We start from the raw sequence: 23,959 nt of genomic DNA on the forward strand, positions 1-23,959 counted from the left end.
CTGGCGCAAACTTGCAAAAGTCCCGTCAACATCGTCTCCTGTGTCTGGCTCTTGTGTTAGCGCAATTTGTTGTCAATTTCAAACCATGAACCTACTCGCCCAGCAATAAATACTTCAAAATATAAGAGAGACGCCGTAGGGGAAAGCTCGGGGTTCGACAACCCGGGGGTGTTCAGTGTGTGCTGACATCGCGTAGCACACGAGCGTTTTAGCATTTCGCCGCCGACAGGACCAATGCAAATCACGCGGCAGACCCAGGGTGAAAACGATGCACACGCACTGACAGCTTTGCTAAGCATGCGTACCGGTGTAATGGTTGTATTGAAGTAGGGGGTATTTTATTTGCAGGGCCACAGCCGGCGCTGTGCCACCTGTTCGGCCGGCACAATGCTGCGCAACAAAAACAAGGGCGCGCGAGGAGCGGCACGGGGCTTTGCGCAGGCCCGGCCCTTGAGTGTGTGGGCCCCCGGGACCGGTTTCTGGCTGCCCGCGCGCCCGCGCGGGCGTCCGCGGACCTCCATGTTTGGGAAAGCCGCCGGTGGCGCCGCCGAGCGCGGCCGCGGGAAAGGGGGCCATAAAAGGGCCACTTGGAGGCGGTGCCGGCTCCAGTTTGGGTGATCGTAGCACGAGTAACCAGCGGGTCGTTCAGCAAGCGCTCACAACAGCAACACAATGCGGGAAATCGTGCACATCCAGGCCGGCCAGTGCGGAAACCAGATCGGCGCCAAGGTGAGCTCACTATGACCACGGGATGAGCCGCAGTGGGCGTTTATGCCGAACCACCTGTCGCCGAAAAACCGCCCAGATTTTGGCCCGGAACGCCCTTCGACGGCATGTATTGCGCTTTCAGCTGCGAGAAACCGTGCAAACCAAGTTACCGTGCCAGAAACTTGGTTTTCGCGCAGACTCGCAGTATGCGTGCACCGAGACGAACCGAAATGCGCGCGCGGCGTCGGCCACTCCCCCGTCGTCACGCCGCCGCGCCGGCCAATACTCCGGACAGGGACAGCCGCGGGCTTTTCTCCTCGCTGTCGCAGGGAGCACCTCGGCTTTGTACGGAGAGAACTATGAAAAGAAAAGAAAAAAAAAACAAGGAGAAATGGAGGCCCACGTAGTATATCGGGGCTTTATTAAGACGAATTTCTCAATTTCCCAGAAATATTGAACCATATTTCGTGCCTAGGGTCAATCATGAAAACATAGACCGACAGAATGCGAGCAATTTTGAATACTTGGCTCCGCGTCGCGTACGCATGTCAACTCAGAAGTAGCCAGCGAGGGTCAATACCCACTGCAGCGACCGACCGAAGAAGCGTCTGTGCCTTCGGCAGGGTGGACAGACGCGGGGCTCAGTGGGGGCAACCCTTGCCGAGGTATCTTCGGATTTATTTTCTGCTCCACGGTAGGTATATAGCGTCTTCGTTTGACGTTCTTGCGCTTTCAAACGACCTCGGTGCTCCAATTTCCCGTTCCAAGGATCGGCAGTCGCGTTTCGCTGCAGAGCAAAGGCGCCCCTGCACGGCAGTTTATTTCATCGTCGAGGTATTCCGGTATAGCCACCCACGTGACACTTTGTAGCCTGGCGTAATTCGTGGGTCCGACGCGCCGAACGGGCGCCGCCTCAGCAGCGCGACTGTGGGGTCCCCCAGAAAAGAATAGGGTGCCCCGTCGGCAAACAAAAAGGCGGTAGCGTCACGCTCCACCGGTGGCCTTCCGCCAGCCAGCTCGCGCGGCCGCAGCAACACCGGACCAGTGTCCGCCCGAACCTGTTGGCCGCCGCCCACTTCTGGGCCAACACGGAGCCCAGGGCGGCCGAGGCGCGTGCCGAGCGCAAGCGGCCGTGGTTTACCCGACTTCCGCCTGGCGATGCTTTCAGCGGCGCGCTCGCGCGCCGGAATTTAGTTTGCGAATGAAAGCGCAATGGTAACGCACGCAGTTACTCACTGCAGAATCAAACCCGAATGAGAAGAAGCGCGTGAGTTGCCGCGAGGGCCCTCCTATTACTCCGGAAATGAAGCAAGCAGTGTATCAGTTCTTAATGATCAAAGGAAAAAAGAAACGGGGATGGAAAGTAAGACTCAAACGGATGCGGAAATAGAGCGCACGGGACTTGCAGCAGTTCGGGGAAAAATAAAGGAGCAATAACCAAAGAATGGTAGAGAGAACGGCAGAAGAAAGCTACTGTCAATGACCTCCGTGAACTCTGGTGGCAACACAGCTTCCGACTAGCAGTGCGCAGCATACAGCGATGCGCGCTGGAGAAGTTGTGCACCGTGTTGAGGGAGATGCGAGCAACGGTGATGGCAAACAGTGCGCGAAGAGGTCGCTGCCAGTCGCGAGGCAAAAAGGAGGGCGTAAGCCTCGCTTGAAGGACGCGCGCCTGGTGCAAAAGGTAGGCGCTTCCCCTCCCGCCCTCGCTCTCCGCGCTGCCTATGATACAAGGAGCACGAGGAAGGAAATCCGCTCTGCGTGGGACAGCTGTTAACGAAGCCCCTGTGTCAGGAGCACCGTGCGAGACCCGCCTGATGCACAAATCATTAAATGTGTCAGGGAGACGCGGAGGAGGCCCTTTTGTCGCATTGCGTAACCTCGCGGTGCTCGTTGAACCGTTGAACCCTGGCACCGGAAGTCTGGAAATTCAAAGCGTCTCTAATTGGAGCACACGCGCTTGACTGCTGCAAGGAGAAAAAGAAGAGCCAAGTTTGCTTGTAATATCCCGGCAAAAGTAACCTCTTTCTTGACGTTGTTTTAATATCCGAGTACAATGTCCTTCGTGTCCGCAGAGAAAAGGTAAAAAAAAAAGTAAAGTTACAACCTTTTAATCCGTAACAGGGCAAAAAAGAAAGTACCACCGAACACACGTTGCCAGCTATAGCCTAAATTTTTGTCGGGGCACATGCAAGATGGCCATTCGTTCACGTAACGTTGTAGTTCGTTATTTATAATGTTAGTCGATGACGTACGTCAGTGGCTGTCGAATCGAGTCGGAAATTCACAGTTCGCTTTTAGTTGCACGTATTAAAGACACAGACCTTAAAAACCCCGCCGCAATGGCTCAGGTAGTGGCCACGGCCTTCTGGAGCTGACCACGAGTCGCGGATTCAGTGACAACTGTGGCAGGTGCATCTTGACGGGGGCCGAATGCCAAGTATGTCTCTGTTCTGGTATTTCGCGGCCAAAATCAGCCCAGAATCCCCCGCTATACGGCATTCCTCATAACCCGGGCGCAGCTTCGGCACAAAAAAAGTCCATTGGCTTTCATATAGATTTAAATAAACTGACACCCGTCGCAGCGGCTCAGTGGCTTTGGCGTTCGACTGCTGATCCCAAGGTCACGGGTTCGATCCCATCCGCGGCGGCCGTGTTTCGACGGAGGCGAAGTACGAAAACGCCAGTGTGCTGTGCGCTGTCAGCGAACGTACTAAAGAACCCCAGGTAGTCTGAACTAATCCAGAACACTCTGCTACGGCGCCCCTCTGCACAGCCCATGTGCTGCTTCGGGACGTTAAACCACACTGTTCGCAAGTACTTACACTGAGCTCCGCGAGCGAGGCGAGCGCCTCGTGGTGGAAACCCTGTTCGTTGTTCACCAGACGCGATGAACAAGGCTCCCTGCTTTCAGTGCATTACAGTCTGCCCAGTTTTCACTCACTCGTTCAGTTTTTCAGCGAAATTGAAACGAAACAAGTGAAGCTCGCTTTTGCACAACTTTCAATACCGTTGCATCTTTCCGAATGGGCTCTACGGACACAATGTAGCCTTTTCTTTGCCTCAAGCCAATGCTACGACTAAAAATGGAGAGCTACTTCCTCCGGCATAATGACCGCTGTGGAAGCCACGTCGCTGCTTGCGGACGTGGCGCGTGTGTCAGGGCCGGGGTGGCTGACCGGAGCAGCGGGCACGTACACAGTCCTCGCTTACGGCGCGCCGATGCGTTTCGTTGCCGCGGTAACGCGACCACGCGGCTCCTCCCCAATGCGCGCTGGTGTTTCCATAACAGGCGTCTCATTCCCTCTCGTGCTTCATTTCATGATGCGCGTGTTGCATAGGTAATACACTCTCCCTGCTTGGTGGGCGGGTGGCGCTGAGTCATCTAGATAAGCGACGGCCTCCTGCACGGGACTAGCGCCGGCGACGGGCGTCACCGCTCCCACCTTGGGCCGCGTGGAACCTGCCCTTCAGGTGGTAGTGCGAGCGTGAATGCGGAAGAGTATGCATTGCTTTGGGTGCACCACAAGCATGGTTATTTGGGAACTACACTGGATGCAGTTCACACGCTATTGTCTACACCGCCCACTGCAGGCATGGAGCCATATTCAATGAATGCGTCTCTGTCTTCGCATTCGCGCTCCACTTCCACACGCCCACTCCCGCCTCTTGCTTGCGGATGGTGAAGAACATTTCTTGTGCCCGCTGACTGACGCATGGTAGGCAAATGTGTCTTGTGTAGGCACAACAATGGGAGGCGGGGCGGATTTGAGAGTATACGATGGCGTTGAATGGTATGGACAGTCAGAGTCTAGTCCCTCGTACTCCTCTTTTCCCCGTCGACACTTGCGCAGAGGCGTTGCAAAACCGCAGTTGGTCATCACTGCATGGAAAAATACGCACCTGAAGAAGCGCAGAACGCAGCGGAGTGAGTTTTGAAGCGCCACACGTATTGCCTACGTGTGACTTGAAGGTTATCACGTTCGTTCCGGCTGAAACGGACCAAGATTTTTTTCACGGCGTGACGGCCTCTTAGTCCGCGACAGACTTGATGGTGCAGGATAGAATCCTTCGGTTATCAAATCTCATGTATTAGTTGCAGCGTTCTTGCGAAAATAAACCGTGTCAGAGGAATTCAATGCGAGTATATTGAGCCTGAAGCAATTACCTCCAAATCGCATTAGACTATACACATGGCGGTTTAAGTCGGTCGTTCCCCTCTTGGTGGTAGTTCACTTCTGCGTTTACCCAGCTACTAATTCCCATAACTAATTAACTCGAGAATTGTCCCCAGACCCCTGCGCGGAAAGTCCAATTTATTTGTCGTTGTCTGACTTGTCGGATTGGGCATATTGAAGTGATCCTTTACACCAACATCTCTCCTGACCTCTTTTTGATGTATTCTTGGTCTATCCCTACGGAGTTCTGAACGAATGGCATTTACCAGGCCTTCAGGACCTGCACCAACCGGGGAAACTGCAAAGGATGGGCACGGGGGCACAGAAGTATTTTGCGCCTGCTCTGCTCAGCCGAACGCCGGACCCACGCCCTGGGGCTGCTCTGAGCTAACGCGACAAGCCACCACTACATAGTCCGGGTCGTCGCTCCGGTGACGCTGGGCAACCAAGAAAAGTTGCCTGAACCGGTCCAGAAGCAAATCGTGCAGTAGTCGTTAATATAGGAAACGGTCTGGTTTGGTTTACTAGGCTTTAACGTCCAAAAGCGACTCAGATTATGAGGGACGCCGTAGTGAAGGGCTTCGGAAATTTCGACCACCTGGAGTTCTTTAACGTGCACTGACATCGCACAGTGCACGGGCCTCTAGAATTTCGCCTCCACCGAAATTCGTCCGCCGCAGCCGGGATCGAACCCGCGTCTTTCGGGTCAGCAGCCGAGCACCATCCACTGAGCCACCGCGGCGGGGCAATATAAGAAACGTAGACATAGCAAGAGCTTCTTACAAACGCATGGATGAGGATATGCATGCACCATGCGTTGCACAGAAAGCTTCGAATTTACAAATGGGACGGTCCACATAAGAGGACCGACATGTCCCACGACTAACGTGTACATTTCTAATTAGGTCACGCAGGTCACATATTAGGAAGATGCTAAGAACTGGCCCTATGAATATCATCTATTTAAAAGTCACTCTCGTTCCATTCTGACGCTTTGCGTCCGAGGCCAAGCTCACCTTCTCACATAGACCCGAGGAAGAGACCGAGGACAAGCCACCAAGGATCATCCCTCTCAGCCCTCCCCAAACCGGACGCCAGTCCTATTCTCTTTTAAATAAATCCATTAATTCCTGCAATGTTCGCGCCCAGCTCTTCGTTCCACGAAATCATCCAATTTAGCGAGACTGCATCTATTCGGATCTGATCGAATTTGCCATTTCTCAGGGCCTGAGATATTTGGAAAGTTTTGCTGCATACGTGCCCAAAATTCGGCACCGCGTCTGTTGCGAGCCGTGCCGTCCCGCGCGACTGCTTTCGCGTCAGCGGTGCGCAGCGCTTTCAGTGTGCAAACTCAGTGGTCGCTCTTGTGCGCAGTTCTGGGAGGTGATCTCGGACGAGCATGGCATCGACCCCACAGGAAGCTACCACGGGGACTCGGACCTGCAGCTGGAGAGAATCAATGTCTACTACAACGAGGCCACCGGTCAGTGACCGCCGCGCTTCGCCACGCCTCGTGGCGCGGCAACAGGGCGCTGCCGCGGTGCGACGACACCATTCCGGCTGTTGCGCGGTGCGGTCTGCTCTGCAGCAGCGTCCATTGCGGACATGTCGGGCAGGGAGGGGTGGTGTCTTGCGAAACAGCGGGCTAATGGTAGACGGAAAGTTTGACCATCGACGAATACGAAAGACAGTGCGCAGTCTTCTGACGACGTGCTGCGTACAGATATATAGCAGGCAAAAGCGTGAGCCGGGAAAAGCGGGGAAAATAAATTTTCCACCTTTACTAAATACGTCTTGAGCGACGATCGTGAGGAACGGACGCCGCTACGTTAGAAGCCGTAAGAGAAATGGCTCTTTACTGCGCGCACCAGCGAACAGGAAAAACCAGAGGGGTCAGAGTATACTTTATGGCCGTCGCATATTCGTGACTCGTTTCCGTGTCTGGCGACCACGTTCTGACTCCTTTTTCATTTCTTTTCTAAAACGTACCATCAGACGTCCACGGAGTACTTATAGGCTCCCAAACTATAACAGGCTCTCAGCGAGCCAGGATATTTTCGGCCGATATACGGCCCGGCTACGTCACAGGCAGTACAAGCTTGCGCAATACCATTTGCTTTACAGAATACACTAGGCGGAGATACGAGGTGGTTTCGTTTTGTGGGGTTTGACGTCCCAAAGGGACTCAGGCTATGAGAGACGCTCTAGTGGGGAGCTCCGTATAATTTTGACAACCTGCGGGGTTCTCTAACGTGCACTGGCGTCGCAGAGTACACGGGCCTCTAGAATTTCGCCTCCATCGAAATTCGGCCGCCGCGACCGGAATCGAACCCGCGCTTCTTGGGTCAGCAGCCGAGCTCCATAACTACTAGAGTGAACTAGAATAGATTACTGTGCCACCACAGCGGCAGTATGAGATGCATTTGAAGAACAGCACCGAGCATCATCTCTGGTGCAAATATCACGAAATTAAGTGCGACCGACTAAGTGATAGACGCTGTTTACGCGAACGCATTGCCACCTCTGGATACAACATTCAGCGCAATAAATTCCCACCGCGTCTTCGAAGGTCATTACCTGTCGCTAATTGTCTCGAGTTGAAGAGTTCGTCGACGTTCGCGTAGACAGACAGCGGTACGCTGTTTTTTGAGTTGATAATCACATCACATTCTTTAGAGTCCCCTCTCTCCGGTACAAAAAACCGTTTTTCAAAATTCCGATTATAAGTATCCTAAAACAGCAGAAACCAGGAAACCGAAACTGGGTTTCACCCAATCTATGATGCCACGCCATACCAACCTGTGACGTCACGGATACTATCCAAAAACTTATCGTGCGCGCGTTGACTGGCTGAACTGGTGACTGTAAGGGACAGCATAGGTCATTATTTCTCTCAAGTGACCGAAAACAAGAGCGAAATTTTATCCGTCTTCAAACGCAGCAAAAATGTGACGCCACACACGCAAGGTTGCTCGTAGAAATCGCCCCGATTGAGCACATGAAATTGAAAATTTTAAAATTCATTTACGCTGCATTAAGACGTCTCCCGGATGTAAAATTTGGCACAAATGACAAGAAAACCGCGGAGAACTTACCCTGAAATTTTCAGTAAAATCTGTGGTGGTACGAAAAACGCCGGAGCTGCTCTTTAATGCGTTTTGTACACAACCGTGTACAAAGCGAACTCGGTGCGTTTTCCGAAAGTTTGCTCCGCCTAGCTTTGATTTCCTTGTTTCAGGTGAATTTCTCATCCTTCATGTTTTTCTTTTAAATGCCAACTAGAGACTGAAGTAAAAATATATGATTAAACAGCGAGCTTGGTAGCACGTCCTCCGGCATTTTCCTGCAGACATATTTTGACAACAGTAATAATATTAAATTTTTAAAACCAGTTTCTAGCACTGTGCGCACCTTCGAAAGTGAAAGTGGTTCCACGATACCTCATGCGTTTATCTGACAAATCCTGGTATTTCTATGTTACATTTTCCAAACCTTGAAGCACTCTGTACGGAATATTGTACGTGCCTGTAAAAAATTGTCTGTTGGACTTTCACGTTGCAAAACTGAAGAATTGGTTTCCTTGAGGTCTGGTTATGCTATTCAGGCTAAAAAATGTTTAAGTCGCAGTAACGAGCGGCGCCTTAAAGGGTTAAAGTACAGACTGAGTCACCCTTGAGTAGTGCGGTCGAGCAGTGTGCACCAGTCAATTAAAACCTTAAATTACTCAGCAGTCCATGTTTATCGGGTAAAGTGCGCGTCCCCACATATCTTGTATAACAGTCTATGTGGCTCTGCTTCTGGCCAATCGTTGAGTCCAGAACCTAACAGGGGCGCTGAGTATCCCTTCCTTTCCAGGGAAGTTCATCGATCGAGCGCTCTACACAAGGGTGACGCAGACTAAATTTAGCCCACATGCGTAAGCTGAGGGTCACGCATACAAACCCTGTCGACCCAGTCATTGATTACCAGACATTTTCGCGCAAATCGCGGATATATGGCCTCATGCCCGCGCTGTATGCGCGTCTAAAAATACGCGCAAAAAAAAAGGAGAAAAAGGGAAGAAAACAAAACCACGAAAGTGCGCGCCGTCTGGGCCCACCACCGAGCTAGCGCGACACGCGGGCTCTCCCTCCCCCTTGGTGCCAAAAGTAAAGCGAACCGGCCGCGGATCAGCGCGCTAGCCGGGCCGAGTGTAACGACCAGCCGTAATGGCCTGCGCATCCTGTTCCGCGCCGGCCGCCCTTTGTGCTCTCCGGCGCGCCGCCGAGTGGGCCAAGTTCACGCAGTCTCGTGCGTCCATTACGCCGCTGAGCGCGGCCGTCAAACCTGCGCCGGAAAATTTTCAAGTTCACGGGCCGCCTCATTTTTCTTCCTCTTTTTCCGCCTTCCTGGGAAGAGCAGATTCATTTTGGCTTTGTTCTCTGCTTCTTCTGCGGCTTCCACTGTCTTTTAGTTGTTTTTTGCCTCGCCGTATGGAAAGAGTGGGACCCTGAGAACACGCGCACTTCCGATCTTCATCTTCTGCCGAGAACTTGCTTTGCGACGTGGCTGGGATGCACCGAGTGCGTCCACCGCGCCACTCGACGTCAGCCTCTCATTAAGTCTATATTTTTGCCGCTGCTCTGCGGGCACACGGTGCCCTGGACATTTGCAGTAAACGGATGCGTGCCCGTTGCATCCGTCCTGCACCGAGGCCGCACGGTCGCACAAGACCGACGCGAATGGCGGCTCGCTGATATGACTTGGACGATGGATATGTGCACGGCAGTTCACCTTCCGGAAGTTTCCAGCCGTCCGGGCTTCAGTCTTACGTTCACGGCAGTGTGACGTTCTCAGGCACTCTGATAAATGCACTGATGTTCTGCCGTCTCGCTCCCGTTGCACTAAAGATTAATAAAAGTAAGTATGACATTGTCGTCGTGCCTTGTGTGCAGCAGCGGATTTTGCCCAGCGTGAGCGTTTCGAGCCGAGTGCTGTTAGCCTCAGATGGCGGGTGAGGGTAGGTAGTACATAAATCAGTGTGGGCAGATAAAAATAAATAAAAATAATAAGGTACAATCGGATACAACTCAAGAACGAAGCGGCATACACCCCTCAAAGGAGGCCGTCTATAGCCAATGGCGTCGACCGTCAGTCATGACGTCGCGGTTAATGCCTTAGCATGACATCGCAGGTGAATAGCAGATGCCTGGGACGTAAGGGCAATCGGTCTACGCCACTGGAATAGAGGGCTGTTTGCATTCTGATTCGCCAACAGTTATGCGACTAGCGCGTTTTGTGGAATCTTGGTCGCACAGCTCGCGCGTCTAGCTTGCCTAGCTGCGTCCTCGGGACCACCTGGCGGCCCCTAACGAGGTGACTGCACGCCGTCGCTAATCCGCGCGTGGCCGGCGCGCGTGGGAGTCGCGGAGGCGTCCGACCCGGTGGTCGCGCCATAAAAGGACGCCGACCGAGCCTTGTCCTCGCCGTTGCATGAAGTGCCCCGCTTGTCGCCTCTTCCGATGTGGGCCGAGCTGGCCCTGGCTGCTGTGCGCGCCGGGAACAGGTTTGCCTCGCTGTCCGGCGGCCCCCACGGTAGCCTGTGCTGCGCGCGCATCTTTGTTTTGTGCGTCCGGCCGACGAGGCGCGTTTTGGAACGCGCGTGATGCACCTGCTGCTGCTGGGCCGCTAGACGGCACTTGTTTCTTGCCAGCGAAGTGTGTCACTGGGTCAAAAGGCTGAACAAAGTGCGTTAGCTACGCGGGCAATAACCACCTGTCTACATACCAGCGCCGGTTGCCTCGGGCTATCGTTTTATATTTGCCACCGTTGGAGCTTTTGATCGCGAGCGCACCTTCGTTGTCGGATTGGGAACACAAAAGTATGGAAAATCCACCTACTTGGCTCGCAAAACGAGGGCGATGCGAGCCAGTGCACTGGTGCCGAATGCGAAAGGCAAGAACAAGCCTTCTCCCCGGTTGTGCCAAGACTGCCGTCCACGGGCTATCTCACACATTGTAGAACGCATGAGAAGAGCGGTGCATGCAGCGGTTTAGTCCAAAGCACGGGGGGCGTGGCGGCTGTCTAGCGCCGATGCTTGGGCGCCCGCGAATGCTGCCGCACTACAGTACTTCGCCCGTGCCCTTGCCGTCACCGACCGGTACACCCGTTATTGGTTTTTACTTCTCGAAGCCGCCAGACCGCAGCTGAAAAGGATGCATCAAGGAGCTAAATCACTGGTAAATTCAACTGTGAAGCCATCAGGCCTTGAAGCTTTGCCTTGAATCTTGGACGCCAACATCTTTGTTGAAGTAGTCATTATCCCGTGACTTAGCTGTGGCAAAGGCGAAATTCTTTGGTAGCATGTTCACTGTCATTACTTCTATGGCCTTCAGACTATTGGACTGTTCGGCAAACTAATTTATAATAGACAGTTTTAGCGTAGCCGGACAGCCGCACGATAAATACGGCAACGCGTTGCCGTTGCTACCGTTGCCAGCCACATATTTGCCGTACGGTAGCAGTTGCCGTAGTTACCGTGTTCACTGTACGATGGGGCTAAAACTCACATACCGTACGAGCACTTGGCCGCCATGGAATCGGCTGCAATATTACTCTCAAATACCAACGCACTGGCGCGCCTTTATGTTTCCCCTTGTCCAGAACCTGCTGACTGTCCTATCACCATGATCACTCGTTCAAGCATGTACCGACCCACCCAGCTTTCCGTTCTCGTTACAGTGTGGTTAATCCCGGAAACAGTGATGCGACTTAGCTGAAAAGCTTCCGCCAAGCCGTTTGCAAAGCTCGTGACGGTATCCTGCGCGGTGAATGATCACCAGACGTGTGGCGTTAGGGGCTTGACCAATCCGACACACTCCCATGGCACGCTTTGTGCTGCAGTGCGTATACGTGGCAAAGAGTACTGGGACAGTGCTGCAGCTCTGTTCAGCAAAAACTCCGGTAGGTTCGATCAGTAAACTAAGGAACCTGAATTTTGAATGGCGCTTGCACATATGCCAATATACTCGATTAGGCTATAATAAGCGGTTCTTTCTTCGCTCCGTCTGTCACCTACGACAAGGGTGCCCGTTGGCCCCAGTTTTTATGTGAAAGTGTTACTAGTTCCATAACGAGAAAAGCCGGAGGCGCGTGTTAGTATGTTAGTGTGTGCGTGTACTCGCAGATGGTACAGAAACTGAGCTTGTCCATCAGTATGGCGCCAGTTTTCCCGACATTCGTACCAAAATTATGGCGCAACCGTTTGTCGTACAGCGTTCCCGGTGGTGTCATACGATTTCTCGTTACTTACGTGTGCAAGTCAACTTGGAGGCTAGCTTGCGACAGGGGTTCGAACCGACGACATATGCATCTTGAATTTTATGCCTTCCCAGGTTCTTTAAGGCGCGGTTGAGGTGTCCACCGAATTGTGAAACAGTTACTGCGCCATTTCCTTTCCTAAAAAAACTATTTTCGTTTCAAAATTGTGACGCAACTGTCCGTTGTACACCGTTGCGGTTGGTGTCATACGATTTCTCATTGCATATAGCATACGTCTTTTAGTCAGTTTAGAAGCCTGCTCGCGACAGGTATTCAAACCGAGTGTTTCACTCGGACATTTGTGGATTCAGCGTTTTGTGGAATCATGTTCGGAGGCGCATCTTCGTTTCATTTCCCAGTGCGCAACCTGCGTCAAGATCGGACGCTCACGATAACGCACTGTTTTCACCTTTACATCACGTAAGCAATCTTAAGTCCCCTCTGAAATTTTTTAATGCAGTAATGCATTAAGCGGCTGAATTTAAAATTGACACGAAAACGATGTTGATATCAATTTTCTGCTAACTGACAAGCCACCTGGTTATTATTAATAGTCAGTCACAACTCAAGATTGCAGCGGCGAATGCCCGTCAATGGCGGCCCGTCCAGCTAATGGCGTCTGGCTCTGCAGCGGCAGCTATAGGCAGGAAAGCGACATGGGCCTTTATCCTTTGCCCTAGCAATTGACCCCGCGCCGTCTTTTCACTTTCCCCCGAACAACGAAGAACCCACTTCTCAGTGCACGGGTACAAAGGCCGTTCTCATTCCCTTTCTTGCTTAGTCTCCGCCTCATGAAAACTGGTCGAAGCCATTGGCTGGAGAACTTTCGTTAAACGGGCATTTGGCACTGCATTCTTGAGTTTTAACTGACTGTCGTGCTTTGTGACAAAGTCCTTTCAACTGTTCTATATTCCCTCATCGAAAATTTTGACGGAACGCATGACGCAAAAATATCCTATATTTTTCAATAGTACGTACTGTGCGTACGCAAGTTTTATCAAAGGGGCTGCCGAATGCTCATATAGCATCACAAACACACTCGTAATGGTGCATGAGCGCTCGAAAAGGTTTTGTTCTATCATGTGAAGCAGCGGCATAGAAATGTCTTCGCCATGATGTCTACGCGTATCTGGTGTGCGTGCAGGCATGCACCATGTGGCAACCGCATACTTACCTGAGCATGTACATGTATATTAAACGTGTTCGGTGGCGCTCGTCTGCTCCGCCTGCCTTCAGCATTAGAAATAGCGTGGCAGACTTGCTGACAATGTTCAAGATCACGCAACGGTAGTAAAATGCTGACGGCTGTAAAAAGAAAAATGGTTTGTATTTTTCAGGCGGCAAGTATGTTCCCCGTGCCATCCTCCTCGACTTGGAGCCAGGAACCATGGACTCCGTCAGATCAGGACCTTTCGGTCAACTGTTCAGGCCCGACAACTTCATATTCGGTAAACGTCGCTTTTAGTTTAATATTTCCTTTGCTGTTTTAGCTTATATTGAACAAGTTCAGCTCAACGTCATCAGCTGCACGTGTGTGCGCAAAGGTTGATGGGGCGCCGGACTTCTAGCCACCGGAAGTTCCGTTCAGTTCAGCTCTTGGCCCATCGTAATGTTCGTTTGGTTCAGCCCCAGCCTAGGGTTAACAAAGGCAACTCGATTTGCTCGTGCCTGTGCTCAGAATCGACATTCATAATCGGCTGTATAATTTTGGCTGTTTCCACTCTTTCGGCGGTAAATTCGCCGCTTACAAAATACAAATGAACAGCAACTGAGGCTACCAACACTAAGGTTGCAGCCTTTTGCGCCTGACATACATTCCTGAGCGCTGAGTTTCCACCATGAAGTATGAAAAACTATTTCATAAGGTCGATTCCGATAGTTTGATCTGAAGGGCGCTTTACTACCATGCGACTTAAGAAAAATTAGCGTAGGAACAGGAAAGTCTTCAGCGCAAAGTGCCTTAGCGGCACTTGCTACCTTTTTGGTCAAAGCTTAGCTCAACACAGGGGCCTCCAGCACGGGGAGTGGGATATGCAAGTGGCGTATACATATGCGCGCAGGCCAGAGCGGCGCTGGCAACAACTGGGCCAAGGGCCACTACACCGAGGGCGCCGAGTTGGTGGACTCCGTGTTGGATGTGGTGCGCAAGGAAGCCGAGAGCTGCGACTGCCTGCAGGGCTTCCAGCTGGCCCATTCGCTGGGCGGAGGCACCGGCTCCGGCATGGGCACGCTGCTCATCTCAAAGATCCGGGAGGAGTACCCGGACCGCATCATGAACACGTTCAGCGTCATGCCCTCCCCGAAGGTGGGCATTCGTGACAGCTTCCGCGCCGCCGGCACATGAAGCCGCATTTGTCTTTGCGCTGCCTAAACTTAAGTGGCAGCTCCCTGTACGTTCGCTGCTGCCAAATGAATGGCGAAAACAGCCTCAAGAGTGCAAGCGCACGACAGTTGTGGCCTTAAAGGGACCATGAAACGGCATATACTGGGGTTAGGAAAAGCGCACGAGCGATCGGTATTCCATCACTCGTCACCGAGCAGCAAAAAATTTTAAGCTATCGCTCCATTTAGGGACTAAGACACCTAAGTTTAGTTGCGTGTTTTATTCTTTCATATGATGCGTTAGACTTTAGAATACATGGATCATCGCGTGATCATCGCGTGGTATTCGCGTATACGACCGCTAAATAATTTATTATTTAATTCCTTCCCTAACGCTGTTTCAGTTTCATCAGCTTAACGACGGCTGTGACGTGTAGTTCGACTTTAGGTCACGTGAGGCACGAAAAAAAACTGCAATACAAAAGCTGATACGTCGTTTTAATTCACTAAAATTAACGCATAAACTAGCCTGCTTAAAGAACTGGAATGACAAGCGACGTATCAGCAGTCTATTGTTTTAATGCAAAAACATTTATTGGTTCATCTTCTAGGCGCTATAGCTCATCAGTGACGTTCGTCCGACAAGATAGATCCACAGCCAATCCAACACTAGTCACATAACAATCCATACATTGGCTAAACTGGCTAAACAAATAAAGAACAAAAATGAAAGAATAAAAATAAAATTAAATAAACAGACAAAAATAATACAAATCAAAAACAAAAATAAAACAACGATAAAAATGAAGAGAGAAAGAGGGAACATGGAAATGCTCTCGCATTTCTGCTCTTAAGCAGTTTTTTTTCCTGCCTCACGTGACTCAGTCTAAATACATGTCACAGCCATCGTTCGGTTGATGGAACCGAAACAGCAGCAAGAAGAAATTCAATTATTTTAGTGGTAGTAGGCGAATACCACCTGGTGATTCATGTAATTAATGTCAAAAGCATCATTTGAAATAAGAAAACACGCAAGCAAAAATTTGGCGAAGATGTCGGCGATTAAAAATGATGCTCTGCCAATGATGTTGCCAGTTCCCTGTCTGGGGAAATAGTTCGAAGAATGACGTGTCCAATCAGACGGACCGTTGTGGATACTGTTGATACCGCCCACGGCAGGGCGGCGCTGGGCCGTGGGGCTCTCCCGCAGCTCGGTTGATGGGAGAGGGTAGAGGCTCAGTAATTAAACACTGCTGTCTTTCACTCAGCACACCACCACTCTGTTCGTTGACCCGAGGGTCGACTCGGCCACGGAACGCCGCCATCGTCGCCGCATCTTCGGCCTTCGGCGGTCTTTGACTTTCGCCGCTGCCACCGTGGTCCCACGGTCCTGGAAGGTCGCTGCCTTAATCCACTTAGGCAGGAGGGAAGCGCGAGCTGCCTTAGTCCACACAGGCAGAGGGGTGGGGGGGTGGGGGGGGGGGGGCATCCCAAACCCAACAGCCAATACCATTTCGAGACCAGGACAAGCCTGTCTTCCACCCGAGCGCACCCAGATTCACCGGCAGTCGAATTCGGCCAAGGTCATTCCAAGGGCAAATTTCGGGTGTCCTAAACATATTTTGGATATGCCTCATGTGCCATGTCATGTGCTGCCATCCTTACCCTGCAGGACCATCCCCAAAATTAAGCTTTGTTTGGTCCATTGCCATGCACACCCATTCCCTCTGAAGCTTCATTTTATTCGAGTGAGACATCGTTGAAATCGCTGGGGGTGGATTAGGAATGCTGTCGCACTAAAAGAAAACAGGTCGGGACTGCACCATCTCGCCCACGCCACCTGGGCACGTCCGATGAGTAATGGGCGCCCAGGCTGCCCACTGACATCATTGAGGTAGGGGTGGCTAAGTGTATATATATATACAGGGTGTCCCAGCTAACTTGGACCAAGATTTATAAAAAAAACTAAGCGTTCTTCAGAAATGAAATCGCGCGGATGTTGTTAGGGTTTATCTAAAGTTACAGTAATATTTTTTCGGTCCGCCTATTTGAGTAATTAGTCAAGATAAAAAAATTAACTTTTTAAATATAGCTTTAAACGTTCAGGCGCCAATAGGAAAGTTCTGGAGCTCCACAAATATTGTCCAACCCAGGCACTTCCAACGAGATATACTTAGCGTGGCCGTTTTTATTCGGGAAAAACGGAAGCCCGCGGAGTTTAAAAAATACCACGTGACAGCGCGCTCCGTGCGCCCGGATGCGCCGCGATTACAGCGCTCTCATCCGTGCTTTGTAAGAAACATCACTTGCTTCGCGCCTTTCGCGCTGCCCAAGACAGGGTTTCACGTTGTGCTTGGTTCCAAGATAAGCGTCAGTGCGGGCGGCAGTTAAAAGAAAGCACGGCTCCCGTGTCTGCGGCGATACTTGCGCTGTCACGTTAGCAGAATGCATGCGGAGGAACGATGACAATCTCATGAGTTTGAATTCGGAAGCAAGATCCCAACAAGCAAAGACGCATGTAACAAGCCTGATAACGTCGTGTGAATTACGCTGAAGAACAGGAGCCGCGCTTTCTTTCTATTGCCGCCCGAACCCACCGGCGCTTATCTTGGAACCAACCGCAACGAGAAGCCCTGTCTTGAGCAGCCCGAAAGGCGCAAAGCGAGTGATGTTTTTTACAAAACGCGGATGAGAGCGCTGTAATCGCGGCACATCCGGGCGCACGGAGCGCGCTGTCACGTGGAATTTTTTTAACTCCGCGGGCTTCCGTTTTTCCCGAATAAAAACGGCCACGCTAAGTCTATCTCGTTGAAAGTGCCTGGGTTGGACAATAATAATGGAGCTCCACAACTTTCCTATTGACGCCTGAACGTTTCAAGCTATATTTAAAAAGTAAATTTTTTTATCTCGACTAATTATTCAAATAAGCGGACCGAAAAAATAGTACTGTAACTTTAGAACAATCGTAACAACATCCACGCGATTTCAGTTCTGAAGAACGCTTAGTTTTTTTATAATTCTTCGTCCAAGTTAGCTGGGACACCCTGTATATAGTACTATAAGACTAAGAATGCGAGGTGAGGTGTCGCCCTGGTCGGTTGCGAGAAAGTGCGAGCAGCGATTTAAAAAAAAAAAATATTCAGAATTTTAAAATTTGACTCGCATAGTGACAAAGACCGCCTCTACAGATCTGTTGCTCTAGAATATGACCATCCAAATCACTTCAGGATCCTTTTAATATTTAATAGTGGTAGCGAGAAATCGAAGATTCATGGCGCTAAAGATAAGAACCTTTGTCTAGTGCATAGATGTGGTAGACTTGGCACCGCGTCGACGGAAAGTGGGAATTCAAACACATTCAAAACTGCAGGTTTCCGACACCGTCGTCGAGCCCTACAACGCCACCCTGTCCGTGCACCAGCTGGTGGAGAACACCGACGAAACCTACTGCATTGACAACGAGGCGCTATACGACATCTGCTTCCGAACCCTCAAGCTCACCACTCCCACATACGGCGACCTCAACCACCTGGTTTCTGTCACAATGTCCGGAGTCACCACATGCCTCAGGTGACGAAGCTTTCTTTTCTCAGGGATCGTAGTTTATTAATGTCACTCGACATCTCTATTTCCGAAAGTGTAGTGAGTGGCACCGACCACTGCTGTCGACGAATGGCCCGATGCCCTCACTGGCCACGGGCGCTTCGGCCTGTGAACTATACTGAACCACACCTGAGGAGGCAACAGCTTGTGTTGTGTATAGCTTCGTAGCAGAACTGGAGATATGAATCACGCAGCGCCTGCAGTCCCTTGTTCGCAGTGCTTAACGCAAAGAAATACAGTTTTAAAGCAACTTAAGTAACCATACACCCGCAGGTTTCCGGGCCAGCTGAACGCTGACCTGCGCAAACTGGCCGTCAACATGGTGCCCTTCCCACGTCTGCACTTCTTCATGCCCGGCTTCGCACCACTCACGTCCCGAGGCAGCCAACAGTACAGGGCGCTAACCGTGCCGGAGCTGACGCAGCAGATGTTCGACGCCAAAAACATGATGGCCGCCTGCGACCCCCGCCACGGCCGCTACCTGACGGTAGCCACCATATTCCGCGGCCGCATGAGCATGAAGGAGGTCGACGAACAGATGCTCAACGTCCAGAACAAGAACTCGAGCTACTTTGTCGAGTGGATCCCGAACAACGTCAAGACCGCCGTCTGCGACATCCCACCCCGTGGCCTCAAGATGTCTGCGACGTTCATCGGGAACAGCACGGCCATTCAGGAGCTGTTCAAGCGCATTTCAGAGCAATTCACTGGTCAGTCATTAATTAGAATTGTTCGCATTACAGTCCACTCATCGCAGTTCACACGCACAATCTGTACTTGCATAGAGCGCCCACTTCATCATTCAAGGGCAACTACGGAATTATTTTTAATCTTAAGAAAATGCTCCCGTAATATTGCTCAGAGCCCTCTCTCTTCGTTGGAATCTGCTGTTAACAGAACTGTGAGTAAAACAATCATCAAAGAGCAAAGAACTGAAACAAAACCAAAAAAGGGGTGTGTTGGATGCCATGTTATCTGTGACAGAGATGACGTCACAAACATTATAGGCAAAATTTTTGTACACGCATTACATTGACAATCTGCAAGCTGCTAGGAACGACACCGTTCATGAAACATCTCAGACGACAAGCGCGATATTTCCCTGTTCAGCAAGTGCAGATCTTGTAACGCAGGATGGGTGATGTTTCCGACTTCACAAACGTTGGTGTGACCGTAAAAATCCCTCATAACGAGGTCGCGAAACGGCCGCTTTAAAGGGACCCTGAGGGGAAATGCAAGTTGGTCTTTATCAAAATATTGCAGCGTTGTAATGCGAAAGATGCTACTATCACTAAAAACGGAGCTTCTAATGCTAATGCTAGGCAGGGAAGGGAAAGAGGTGGGCATTTGTTCCCGTGCCGTGGGAAGTAGGCTTCGTCAGCCCTAGCAACCTTACACCATCTCTCCAACTTCCCCTCTTCAACCTCCCGCACCTCTAGCCCGAACAGTGAACAAGCCCCTCACCGCGGCATGGGAACAAAGGTCCATCTCCTCTTTCCTGCCTAGCCTCGGCTGCAGAGCCACAGAAAGTTGTCCGGTAGTATAGAAAAGGTCAAAAAATGATATACAGGTGTCGAATTTACCGACTGTTTTTGCAAGCAGACTAGAGTGCGTCAAGTTGATCTGTGCGCGGATCCCCGGGGCTAGCCTACATCCCAATTCACTAAACAGCAGTCACGGATTCCTTCTCAGTCTTGACTTCGTTTGAATCTATAGGGGCGGGAAAATTTTAAAATCCAATTTTCTCAACATACATGCGCCTTTTTCTGCCATATAAACACCTACATACCTAGAAAGAGCCACAGAATCGTTTTTTACTAAGAACATAAGTTGGCTCTGTGTCCCCTTAAAAGGATGAGCTTGAGAGGGTGAGAACACTCATTCTTCCACTCCTGTTGCGCGTTTAGGCAGACGTATTTTCGGATGCCATCGCTCGATCCGATTCTCGTGATCGAGAAAGGGGCTTTTTAAAATCGGTTGGCGCAGAAACAAAACGCCAAAGAGCTGGGGAGCTTGGTGGAAACAATTCGGACAGATAGAATAGAACTAGTTCCTCTGCTATTCATGAACACCTAAAAAGAAATCTAATGCTTGTGGTGCTCGTCTTAATTTGCAGCCATGTTCCGCCGCAAGGCCTTCTTGCACTGGTACACTGGGGAAGGCATGGACGAAATGGAGTTCACCGAAGCAGAGTCCAACATGAACGACCTGGTGTCCGAGTACCAGCAGTACCAGGAGGCCACAGCCGACGACGAGGGAGAGTTCGACGACGAAGACGCCCTTGCCGACACTGCCTGAAACACTGCCACCGAAATTCCCATTTGGCCGTAGAGTCCCAAGTTTCCGATAAAATAAACGATGTATATTAGGCAAGCCAGGGTACTGGCGAGCATTTGGTTTTACTAGAAAAAAAAATTATTATTTGGTGTTGCGCAACATGATGCGATATATATTCGCAATAAAGTCCCAGATTATGAGTTGGAAATAACGGCGAGAGAAAGACTGTTCTGTCATCTGGAAGCGTGTAAGCTCTTGTTCTTGTTGCTTGGCAACAAGAAGGCGCAGCTGCCGATGGCACGCGTCGCGCTCCATAGCGCCACAGTATGCTGGCACCACCAACGCGAACGAGGATGGCTGAAGGAGGTATTGGGGACGTTACATGTTATATAGTATTAGCAGCTGATCAGCAATTTAACCGTAAGTTAAAACTCCGGGGTGGACGGACGCCCCCATTCCCCAAGGCGAGAGGAAATTTTACACAGGAAAATCACGCTGAACTCAATTTAGTTTTACGAAAAAAAGTCTAAGAAACACATGGTTCAAACGGGATCCTCAACCACTCTCTCGAAGAGTGACCCATAAATCCGCCCCTGGTACCACCAGTGGACCATCAGAACAGAGTTGGATTAAATGCTTCTACGGTTATGCTTTCTGATTGACGCAAGGGTATGGTACATGGGGTTTAACGTCCCGAAGCGACACATGGACTATAAGGGACGCCGTAGTAGAGGGCTTCGGATTAATTTCGACTACCTGGGGTTCTTTAAAGTGCGCTGACATCGCACAATATACACGGGCGGCTTAGGCGCAAGGGCAGCTTGTCCAAAGAGCACTGTGGCTCAAGGTGCTTTGGCCTACACAAGGTGGGTTCAAGACTAATTTTCCAAGCATTTCCCCCCACAGAATCTGGGCATCAGGCCAGGGGAAAGCTTGTATCCATTGAAGAGTGACGGGTACGCGACGGCACGGTCAAATCCCACACCTCTCGCATACAAGGCGGATGCTCAAGCCACAAGGCCACCACTGCAGTGCATGCCACAAGTCAGCTTCCCTGTAACTGAGAGTAGTAGTAGTAGTGAAAACATTAATTTTTTTTTTCAAAAGGAAGAGTTAGGGAGTAGGGGGATGGGGATAGATAGATGTGGAGCTTCAGTGGTCGGTCTTCCCTAGTCCAGGATCCTGTTGGCCTCCGCCGCTGCCTTGGCCCTCGTCACCAGCATAAGCTGTGTGCTCGAGACTGCTCGAACTCGGAGTCCATAACACACTACACGAACTTCGAGGGGCTCACTTACAAGCCCTGCACCATTGATTAGCCGCTACCGTATGACACATACACAATCAGCTATAGGCATCACTATCCCCGCAAACAATACATCACTAAGAACACTCGAAGTGCAGATGGGGTACGGATCCTTTCGATCTGTGTCAAACTATTACAGAGGAACATGCACCCCCACCGTGACCAAGGTCGGAGGAAGGCACGCGGCAGCGCGACATAATGGTACGGGGATGCGCCCGATGCCGTTTGGGTGGATACCGCCTGCGATAAGCATAGAGCCACTACGGTTGTCCACAATTAACCCCCATAACTTTCGAGCTTCCTTCAGGCACCACCCCTGAGGAAGCTGGAAACCGCTATAGTTATTGGCCTGGCATACACAGATGTCAGTTACATCATCAGTGACTAAAGAACCGCCATTCTAAACTACGCCAGGGCCAGCTAGGTTCATTCCCCTGCACAATCCCTGCTGCACATGTCTACCCCCCACCTACCCCAACACACTGAGCTCATCTGGGTGCCTGCGCACTCGGGAAATCCCACGACGAGGCCACCGACTCCTTAGCCCGAGAGTCTAGAAACTGGGCACAGGCGGACCTCGTGGGGGATTTCTCAAAGGAGCGTATGCACTCGTTTGTTGAGCTCACCACAAACTCCCGCGCTGAGCGCCTTATTTACCCGCCACCACACCCATCCGTTACTACCAGGGAACAGTCAATCTGGCGTCCCCTGCAGACGCGAATGCTGCCTACACCAACCCATCTCTCTAAATTTAAGCCAGTACCGGCCCCATATGCCCCTTGTGCTCCCATCGCAAGGCCACCCTTACCCATATTCTCCCATCCTGCCCGGCGTCCATCCCCCAACGGGCCGGTGCCTCTCTGAACCTGGGAGGACTGGGAGACTTCACTGCGGTCAGCGGACCTGGCCAGTCAGAAGATCACCGTCAGCCTAGCCGCATACGTCATGAACCAACATCACATGAATGTTTAGACCGCGAGTGGGGTCGTGCGGACAGCCAGGGGGACTGCGTGCCTCGAATTCTCTAGCTATAGTCTTTTGTCTGTCTGTCAGTCTTTCCTGTAAAGGTGTCGCACCTTCAAGACCGAGAGAGAGAGAGACTTACTTTACTTGCACCCACAAGTAAACTTTACTTGCAACTTTACTTGCACCCGCCAAAAATGACGGGTGCAAGTAAAGGTGCAAGTAAAGTATAGTAAACCCCCAGTCATTCCCCTAACCGTCGGCCGGAATCCCTCGGAACTCGGCTGCAGTCAGGGCGAGACCGATGTCTTGCGTTGCTCTTCTGCATCGTGGTTGAGTAACGGTCTCCCAGGATTCTACATTTCTATTCGGGTCGTTATAGGAAGGGCACGTCCAGACCATGTAGACTAGATCTGCAATGCTGTTGCAGTGCGTATACATCTAGGATGAAAGACTTCCAGCTGCCACAGTACAGTTGAATGTTTGGAAACAACCCGATTTGCAACTTCTTCCACAAGATTTCCTCTCTTCTGCTGAGCTGTTTATCCGCTGCTGGATAGGTCTTACGACCGAGCTTATAATGAGAAATGATTTCGTGGAATGTTCTGAGTTCGTCACCGAAAGGGAAGGTTCCTCCACAGGGAGGCGGCACGTCAGCGGCGATCGAGTGCGCCTTCTGGTACCCCCCCTCCCCCCCCCCCCAGGTCTTCATGAGCCGGGAACCAGATCAATGCTCGACTGGTCGGTACTTGCCCTTTTTTCAGAATTTTGGTGGCTGCAGCAGAGATTCTGCCCATAACTCTTAATGTTACTATCACCCTTGTACCATTTTATGTTTTTGCTAGAGCAATGGCAACTTCTTCTACCTCATTTGCACTTGTGTTTTTGACGGTGCAGCACGAGACCGGGTCTCCACTCTCACGAACGACTACCGTTGTGTCAGTCTTGCTATAGCATTCGGCTGCGTCCGTTTAGAGCACATCGAATCTACCTTCAAATCTTACCTGTAGGGCCACTGCCCTATCTTTGCGTCTGCATTTGTGAAATACCGGATGCATGTTTTTTGGCAGCGATGGAATTTTGAACTTTCTTCCATACTCAAACTGAGTCGCATATAGTATTAACGTAGTGTGTTCCTGAATGTTTGCTAACGCGAACCGTCTCGTGGATATGCCCCCTGTACAGCGCACAGCAATCGTGGTAACACCGGATTGACTGTTCTACCAGGTTGAGCGCGGCAAGCTAGCCGCGGGTTCCTCCGCTGTTGGGCTTGTGACAAGACCTTTTGTAGCGTAAGCTATACTGC

General features: G+C 51.1%; 1 protein-coding gene across 4 annotated transcripts in view; it reads left to right on the top strand.

Annotated features, from left to right (window-relative positions):
- Positions 1-20,610, top strand: part of LOC149350774 (tubulin beta-4B chain-like) — a 54,842-nt gene extending 34,232 nt beyond the window's left edge. For 3 of the 4 annotated variants that reach the window (XM_089579915.1, XM_089579914.1, XM_089579916.1), the window contains 6 exons: positions 6,261-6,369; positions 13,523-13,633; positions 14,246-14,490; positions 17,878-18,077; positions 18,384-18,820; positions 20,227-20,610. In XM_089579915.1, the coding sequence (XP_089436041.1) occupies positions 6,261-6,369; positions 13,523-13,633; positions 14,246-14,490; positions 17,878-18,077; positions 18,384-18,820; positions 20,227-20,408 (1,284 nt within the window). In that variant the 3' untranslated portion in view covers positions 20,409-20,610. Of the gene's footprint in view, positions 1-334; positions 730-6,260; positions 6,370-13,522; positions 13,634-14,245; positions 14,491-17,877; positions 18,078-18,383; positions 18,821-20,226 lie in introns of those variants that run through there. The other variant, XM_089579913.1, reaches the window with a different exon arrangement.
- The last annotated feature ends 3,349 nt before the right edge of the window (positions 20,611-23,959 follow it).

The sequence above is a fragment of the Amblyomma mixtum genome, chromosome 3, assembly GCF_055824585.1.
Source record: "Amblyomma mixtum isolate Tamu chromosome 3, ASM5582458v1, whole genome shotgun sequence".
Lineage (NCBI taxonomy): Eukaryota > Metazoa > Arthropoda > Arachnida > Ixodida > Ixodidae > Amblyomma > Amblyomma mixtum.